The 9,248-nt window shown below is 39.3% G+C and overlaps 1 protein-coding gene across 1 annotated transcript; it reads right to left on the bottom strand.

The window, feature by feature from the left end:
• Positions 1 to 3,695: 3,695 nt before the first annotated feature.
• On the bottom strand, positions 3,696 to 5,718 carry LOC308253908 (translocation protein SEC63 homolog). The gene has a single exon (XM_080679670.1). The coding sequence runs from the start codon at positions 5,634 to 5,636 to the stop codon at positions 4,638 to 4,640; it is 999 nt and encodes a 332-aa protein (XP_080535796.1). The 5' UTR covers positions 5,637 to 5,718; the 3' UTR covers positions 3,696 to 4,637.
• Between the last annotated feature and the right edge of the window lie 3,530 nt (positions 5,719 to 9,248).

Below are 9,248 nucleotides of genomic sequence, written 5' to 3' on the forward strand. Positions count from 1 at the left end.
TAACTATCAGGGACCAGAGATGAGGCAAAAGGGGAAATGTTGATCAAAGGGTACAAATTTCTAATTAGAAGATGAATAAATTTTAGGGCTGCAATATACAGCATGGTGATTATCCTATATAATAAAAGCCTAAGTGGCATCATGCCCTCATGCAACATCACCACAAGATGGCCGTGTGCACAGCAGAGGCAGGGCCCAGGGGCTGCTCCACGTTGTGAGGCCTGGGGGTCCTGTAGCTCTGTGTGGTGCAGAGGAGGCCAGTGCTGGCATCTCCGCCACCTCGCATGGAAGAGGCAGGTCGCGGCAGGGGAGGGCAGTTGGGGATGGTTAGGCCGGCAGGGGAGGGCAGTTGGGGGTGATCGGGCTGGCAGGGGAGGGCAGTTGGGGGTGATCGGGCCAGCAGGGGAGTGATTAGGGGGTGACCAGGCTGGCAGGCAGAAGCAGTTAGGGGCAATCAGGCAGGCAGGAAGGTGAGCGATTAGGAGCCAGCGGTCCCAGATTGTGAGAGGGATGTCCCAGATTGGAGAGGGTGCAGGCTGGGTTGAGGGACAGCCCCCTCCTGTGCACGAATTTTGTGCACCGGGCCTCTAGTAGTTAATAATATAGTATTACATAATTGAAAGTTGCTAAGAGAGTTGATCCCAAATGTTCTCACCACAAAAAAGAAATAGTAACTATGTGACAAGATAAGGGTGTTACCTAAATCTATGGTGGTATTCATTTTGCAATATATAACTACTAGAGGCCCGGTGCACAAAATTCATGCACTTGGGCGATCTCTCAGCCAAGCCTGCACCATCTTTCAGTCCGGGAGCCCTCGGGGGATGTATGACTGTCAGCTTAGGCCCACTTCTGTGGGGAGTGGGCTGAAGCTGGTAGTCGGACATCCTTAGCGCTGCCGCAGAGGCAGGAGAGGCTCCCACCGCTGCTGCTGCACTCACCAGCCATGAGCCCAGCTCAGGGCTTTTGGCTCAGTGGCACTCCCCCTGTGGGAGCACACCGACCACCAGGGGGCAGCTCCTGTGTTGAGTGTCTGCCCCCTAGTGGTTAGTGGGCATCATATGAACGGTCACTCTGCCATTCGGTCGATTTGCATATTAGCCTTTTATTATATAGGATATCAAATCAACACCTGCACACCTTAAATTTATACAGTGTGTGTCATATGCCAATTATCTATAACAATAAAAGCGTAATATGCAATTCAACCAAACTGCTGAATAGCAGACGACCGTCTGGACAACCATGCTACGATATGCACTGGCGCTAGGTCAGCCAAGGCAGGTATGATGTGATTGGTCGGGGGAGGCCCACCATTGCCCCACAATTGCCCCAGAAAGGGAGGCCCAGGCCCTGGCTGGCAGGGCAAACAATCAGGGGGCTCCACGATTGCCCCAAAGAGGGAGGCCCAGGCCACCCTCTGTGGGGTGATCGATCGGGGACTCTGCAGAACCGGGGAACTGGGGGGGTGTGGCGGCAAACGCGGGCAGCGCCAGGCCAAGGCAGGTGTGGGCACGGGGCAGGGCTGTGAAGGTGGGGCTGTGTAGCCAGCAGCCAGGGGAAGGAAGGCCTACCCTTGCACAAATTTCATGCATCGCACCTCTAGTCCTATATAACAAAAGGCTAATGTGCAAATCGACCAAACGGCACAGCAACCAGTCACTATGACGTGTACTGACCATCAGGGGGCAGACACACAACACAGGAGCTGCCCCCTGGTGGTCACTGCGCTCCTACAGGGGAGCTCCACTCAGCCAGAAGCCATGCTCATGGCTGGAGAGCACAGCAGAGGTGGCGAGAGCCCCTCCCGCCTCCACAGCAGTGCTAACAATGTCTGACTGATGGCTTAGGCCCATGGGGAGCGGGCCTAAGCCGTCAGTCAGACATCCTGTGAGGACTCCCAGAGTGCGAGAGGGTGCAGCCCTGGCTGAGGGACCTGTCTGAGTGCACGAATTTCGTGCTCCTGGGCCTCTAGTATCTAAATAAATGGTGAGGCTAAAAAGAAGTAAGGTCAGTGGAATGTGATTATGTGCATGCAAATATTAAAAGAGAAATTAAATAATATAAATTGTTTAAATATAAATAATAAAAAAGAATTATAAGAGAAAAATATAGAATAAAATAATTCCTTATCAGTATTGTCCATTAGTCTGTGAAATAGGTTTGTCATGGAAATAATAATATCTGAGTAGTTCCACATTTTTCATAATAAAGAATGTTCTGAGTTGGGCCAAGTATATTCTAAATCCACAATCATATCTACTTTACAGTTTTGTTAGAAGTTAGAACTTTATGGTTTGTTTAAACTTTTATATTACACAAAAGAAAATGGTTTGGTTTGATAAAACCATAAGCTGATAACATTTGCAAAATGATGGATAGTTTCTTTTTTCCCAGCCAGAAACTAGAGGTCTCTTCATAATTAAACTCATACTGAGTAAAAATACAACTTCAGTGATTCCAATATGCCACTCTTCCTAAAGCAAACTTCATTTATTATATGTCAAAAACCACTGTAAAATGTGTGATATTAGGAGTGCAGCACTTCCATGAATGATTCATTGTTTAGTATATTAACTTGTGAAAAGGAAAATTAGAGTCATAATTCTTCTATATCAAACTTGAAACTTATTTTTTGTGTAAGGAAAAGATAAATGATTCTTTTTTATATTTCATATATCTTAAATATGAGAATGATTTACATCAAATAAAATAAATTTTGAAGTATAAAAAGTGCTTAAAAGTAATTTCTAAGTTGTTTTAAATATATCTTTATTGATTTCAGAGAAGAAGGGAAAGAAAGAGAAATAGAAACATCAATGATGAGAGAGAATCATCAGTTGGCTGTCTCCTACATGCCCCAACCAGGAATGAGCCCACAACTGGGGCACATGCCCTGACCAGGGAATCAAACCATGACCTCCTGGTTCGTAGGTCCATGCTCAACCACTGAGCAACTCTGGCTGGGCGATTTCTAGGTGTTTTGTTTTGTTTTTTTGTTTGTTTTTTGCCCAAAAACATATTAAAGACAATTTCATGTTAAAGGACACCCAATAATTTTATTGTCAACACAAATTTTGTACAATTATTGACTTGGAAATGAGTAGTTTAGGAGTCATTAAATTAGGAAAGTTCAAATTAAACTGATCTTTATACATTTATTAAAATCTAGCAGGTGATTTTTGTATGAGTAATTTTAAAGGATAAAGAATCTATAATTTATGGAATGTTCTATGATTTCATCAATCTTCTTCTCTTAGTAAATCTAATCAATCACCAAAAACTGTCAATTCTTCTCAGAAAAGCCCAGACTACTATTTTTGTCATTCTTTACATTTTCTTCCAATATTAATGTTCTAAAGTATTTTCCCATTTTACAGACAGAAGTCTAAAGTATTTTAATAGTTTCAAATTTGTCTATGATTTAGACCAGCCGTGGGCAAACTACGGCCTGCGGGCCGGATCTGGCCCGTTCGGCTATTCTATCTGGCCCGCGGAGCCGAAAGAGCGGAGGGTTCTCTTGCTCTCCCCTCCGCTCCTTTACTTTGAATTTATATTAGTTCACACAAACACTCCATCCATGCTCTTGTTCCGGCCCTCCGGTCCAGTTTAAGAACCCATTGTGGCCCTCGAGTCAAAAAGTTTGCCCACCCCTGATCTAGACCCTAAATAATTCTCCAAATTCATTTTTTTTGACGTTATAACAAAGGGTTTATTATCATTTGCAGATGAAGTAAATGCACCCTCCCATACTGGAAAGGCTTAACAAGCCTTAAGCATTTTTCAGACTGTACCAAGGCACCAGCACTGCCTAAGTTATATTATGCACCCATTTCTAGGAAAGAATACCTCCCTCAACATCAGTTCTGCACTGTTTCTGGTTTATTATACACTTCCAAAACAGCAAAAATTTGCAAACATGTGCAAATATGGTCCATTTGTAGTCCTGCTTAGTCATCATCTTCCTCTTCTTCTTCCTCTTCCTCAAAGCTATCTTCAAAGCCCTCGCTGTCCTCCTGGTCTTCATCCCCCTCTATTGCTGTATCCCACTGTGGGTGATTTTCTGGCACAGGCTTAGCCTCATGAACTTCCAACTTCAAAGGTTTTATCTGATCCAAACCCATATAGGAGTCTGATCTCAAAAACACTGTATACTGATAATTTCCAGGCTTGCCTGGTGCAGGAAACTTCAGTTCTACCTCTTCTGTATCTTTTAGTGTACACACATGATATGGCATAGATATTAATGTCTGCTCCTTCCTATCTGCAATATAAAGCCACCACCATTCTTGTTTTTCCTCAGGAAAGTAAAGACTATAAACAGGATGTGTTATCTTTGATTTGGTTTCCAGTAGAGCTCTCTCCTTTCGCTGTATACTTTGTTGTAATTCTTGCCACTCTGCTTCATCATCTTTGTTTTGTTTTTCATCTTGCTCTCTATCAGAGTCTCTGTCACTACCATCTTCTTTTTCACTCTGGGAGTCTCTATTTTCTTCTTCTTCAGAATCACTGCCTTTGTCGGAAACTTCTTCTTCATCTTCCTTTACTGCAGCTTCATTCCCAATGACTCCATTTGCTTGCTTTTGTTTCTGTTGCTTTGATTGTGATAAGGGAGGAATAGGTATAGGTTGTTTTTTTTACAGTTTTCTTTTTTTTTTTGACTTAGTGGTTTTCTTGGGTCCTTTACTCTTCTGTTGCCATCCTCCTTTTGTCCTGTTCTTGCTAGTATCGCCTTGCACATCTTCTGCTGGCTGTTCCTCTGCAGCACAGATGGACTGCTCCTTTTCAAATACTTCTGCCATTGTTTGCCTTGTCAATTTAACCAACACTGTAACTAGGGATCCTACTGTGATGTTGTTGCTGTCTTCATCATCCAATACCTGTGATTTTATGTCCATAGTTATATGTGGAAAACTCCCAAGGACAGCCATAACCTCCTCATATTTTTCATCTTCTAGGAAGTGCAATAGATAGTGACGATCTGTTTCTTTTAAACTCACCAAATCCTGAATAGTCTTAATTTTGTACTTTTTATGATTAGAAACCCTTCTAAGATTGTCCTCTTCAATGTGAGGGAGCTGCAGAAGGGGAGACTTAAACTGCTGAAGGCCTTGCACAGCCATCTGAGAAAGCTTCATGCAGTTTTCTAGGGATGCCAAAGTTGGAGCACGAAACTCCCTTTCTTCACGGCTCCGGGCCATTATTATTAGTTGGCAGATTACATTAACCATTTCTTGAAGTAGGGCAGGGCATTTTTTCAGCATAAATTGCTGATCTTCTTCAAGGGTCTCAGGAATTTTCATTCTAGCAAGATGACATAGTAAAAGAACTCTCGCCTTCAGGCTATATGGACATGTAAGTGGAGGTTCATTCTTCTTTAAATTAATGCTGCCAATTTCTCTGATTAGCTGAGGTATTAGAATATTATCTGTTGGTCTGCTTGTGGCATCTTTATTATACTGAGGATCAAATTCAGAGGCTCCAGCCAAAACCATGATAAGACGTTTCATATCCATATTTCGGGTTTTATAAACAAAATATGTATAAATCTGTGTGGTGCGTATTAGAATCTGGTCTCCACTATAGCGTATTGAGCGATACCACCAAGACCCCACAACAACTGGAAGGATGACCATGAATGCCAATCCATATACAAGTAAAACCAAAATTGAATTTTTCTGGTCAACTATCCAAGCTGGCAGGGCTATTCCGAAGCTTGTGGCTGAAAAAAGTACTCATCTATACTGTAGAGAGCACCTGGGAAGGCACATGAGCATTTCTTTAATTATCTCCAAATTCATATTTAACCAATTCTTCACAGGGTTATTCAATCCAGGTTTAGAACATAACTTCATTTGTGAATAAAACAAAATGTCTCACTTTTATATTTTCTCACAATGCACAGGTAATGTACCCAATTAAATATTTAATGAGTAATGAAAGACAGAGTAAAATTTGTCTCCATTATCAATCCCTTTTGTAATATGTCTGCTGATCTTTATTACTCACTCACCTAACTTCTGTTCCAATGATATTTTGAATTTATACCATTGTGGTCCTTATAGCATTCTTAAAGATAATTGTGTGTGAATTTATCGATAACCACCTCTAGACTCTACACTATAATTAGATGCCATCTCCTATTTGTCTTTTAATTGCTTACTTCATGAATGCTAATGGTCTCAGTTACTTATTGCTGAATAGCAAACCACTCCAAAATTTAGTAACTTAAACCATTCCAAAATTTAGTGTCTTAAAACAGCAGTCATTTTATTTTCTCCTGCAATCAGGAATTCGGGAAGAGCTAAATAAGGATGGAGTTTCTTTGCTCCCGGTTGAGACTGAGGGATTATTATTGTTAGGACCTTGCCTACAGGAGCCATGCCAAGGGATGTTGTGAGAGTTTAAGAAATTTTATTACATTCTCTGACAGCAGGCTAAGACCAGTGTGTTGGTATCAGCCCACTGGGACTGCTTAGGTTCTCTTCTATATAGGATAAAAGTATGCAATATAGGGTCAGGTGTGGGTGTGAAAGTAGGCCAAGTGGAGGGGAGGGCAGGAGTCAGTCAAGGGAGTCAAGGGAAGGGAGTGCACAGGTCAGTCAGGTGAAGGGGAATTCCTCTTATCTTGCTTCTGCAGGCTCTGGCCGTCTACCACAGCTATGGGAAAAAGTTTATAACAATATCTATTTCAGAAAACATGTCCAAGCAGGAGAGATTAAGGGCATTTCATCCTCACAGTATGGCCTTATATGTCTGACCCTACCGCTAGAATAGCTAGACTGCTGAGACCTTTTAATACTCATAGTCCATTATCCTTCAAAACCTCTCCTCTTGTGGCTTTGCATCCTTCCATTCTTCAGGGCATTTGATTTCATGTAGCCTCCTGGGTATGGCAGCCTAGCTTTCTTTATGTGGTGGCTAAGGCTTCCTAACAAGGTGAGAAAAAAATTTGCAGGACGTCTTAAAACCTAGTCTTTGAAGCCATTTCTGCATCATTCTATTTGTAAAAGCAAATCACAGGGTCAATCCATATTTGGTTTAAGAGAAATATACTACTCTACCCATTGATGAGAGGAGTGGCAAATTCCATTGCAAAAGGGAGATATCGTTGCATCTATCTTGAAAAACAATCTTCCACAGGCACTTAGTTCTTGATAATTAATTTTCTGCTTAGTAGATATTTCTCATCTGAAAAAAACATTTTAAATAATTCCTTTCTAAGATGCATTTCTGCTCTAATGTATTGGATAAGTTCTTTGGGCCTTATAGATATGCTTAATAAATTGGAAATATTATTTTTTACTTATCTTTTCTAATACAGCTCAGGCCTGATTTCCTAAGAAGGCTAATAAATAATCAGGACAATAAACAGAGTATCACTCTTGCTTAATTTTAAATAAAAACTAAAAATAAATACTAAAAATTTCCAAACATTTCTTTAAAATTACTCTTCTATCTCCATGCATCATAAACCAATAAGATTGGTTTCTCTACTATGAAAATTGTTAATGGTATCATTAAGAATCATGTTCTCAATCCAACATACACCAGATGATTTGTCACATCGAAGACTTCTAATATTGATGTATGCATTTTTTAAAGTGTGCATATAGGTGTTTTAAATAGAGAATTGTTTAATGTATAAGTTGTATTGATTTATAATTGTAGGATGAGAATAAGTTTTAACTGATAGTGAATCTTTTTTAATTTTTAAAATTGATTTTTGAGAGGGAAGAAGGGAGAGGAAGAGAGAAAGAAAAACATCAATGTGAGAGTAACATTGATGGCCCCTACCAGAGATCGAGTCCTAAATCTAGGCATGACTGGTAATGGAATGGCAACCTTTCAGTGTGTGTGAGGATGCCCAACCAACTAAGCCACACTGGCCAGGGCATGACAGTGAATCTTTTTTATTAACTGCCCTACAAGAAATAAACAAGATGAATGTTTACACTGATTCTTTGTCAATTTTCCTAGATTTGTTTTGGTTATATTTATTAGGAAACATTTGGGGGAGACTATTGAATTTATTGATAAATTTGAGCTTTTATTTTGCATAATCTTTTATACTTAATTTTTATAGTAATTCATTTTTAGTGCATTAAAAGAGTATTTGTGTGTCACAAATGTATATTGTTTACTATAGTTAATGTGAGATGCTTTATGCTGGAAAACTTTAAGCTGGGACAATGAGGAATAGACACAAAGCTTACATCTGCTAAACTATTTTTGATTATTTACTTCTTCCTCAGAATGTCTTATTATTTATTTTATGAATAGTACCTTGTAAAAAAGGAAAAATGATATATGTCTAATCTCACCTATCTTAATAATGAGTTATATGTTTATCTCACTCAATTAAGAAATGCATTGATCCATATACCTCAGTTGAAAAATAAGTAGAAAGTTTGGTATGATTTAGAAGCAATTACTCCACAAAGAAATGTCATATAAATAAGAATTTATGTTTCATATGTTTTCTTGTTATTAACACAGTCTTTCATCCTGTATTTCAAATAACTATTTTTCACATGTGTTACAGGTGAATTAGTAGCTTTCAATTTCATAGAATCCTGCTTTTGGAGACTTTAACATCTTTATACATGTGCTCTCTGGAAGAAGCAGACTTCAGAAAAGTCAGACAGCAATTGAATTACTTAACAGAATTTAAAGCCCAAGATTTTAGGATTGATATAAACCTCAGCTAGCAAAACTATTCACTAGCAGATTAAAGAACTGGAATAAACTGGGAGTTTATCTCATTAATCTGAAGAAATCTTCACTTGCAATATATCCTGTCCTATTGATATGTCACTATCAACTCAGAAGGAACACAACACGGTTTGACTGTCCAGCTGGAAGTAAATTGCAAAATGACATGTTTTCCCTTCTATTCTTCTTTATATACTTTATCTACTGCTCTCTTATTTGGCTAAATTTTATTCTTGTTTTTGTTTTGTAAGTCAGTGATATTTCTATCTATATATTAAAGCAGAATGTAATTCTATAATCTCTTGGATTTCATTATTATAATAAATTTAGTAGTTATATTGAAGTGTTTTTAAGTCACTAGGCCATTGTGCAATTTTAAAGGGAAATGTTAACCATAATACTTGCTAGAGTTGACAAGATAAAGAAAAATGTGTCAATTCTGAATAAAAAATGGTATGAAAACATTTTGTCCTATAATCAGGAATGCATTGAACTGAACAGAACACATCTTTTGAGAGTGTTGTTCCATAGTT

This window comes from Plecotus auritus (assembly GCF_963455305.1).
Source record: "Plecotus auritus genome assembly, chromosome: 7".
Taxonomy (NCBI): domain Eukaryota; kingdom Metazoa; phylum Chordata; class Mammalia; order Chiroptera; family Vespertilionidae; genus Plecotus; species Plecotus auritus.

Bases quoted from the DNA above. Each gene is read 5' to 3' on its own strand.
- LOC308253908 (XM_080679670.1), bottom strand. From the start codon at position 5,636: ATGGTCATCCTTCCAGTTGTTGTGGGGTCTTGGTGGTATCGCTCAATA.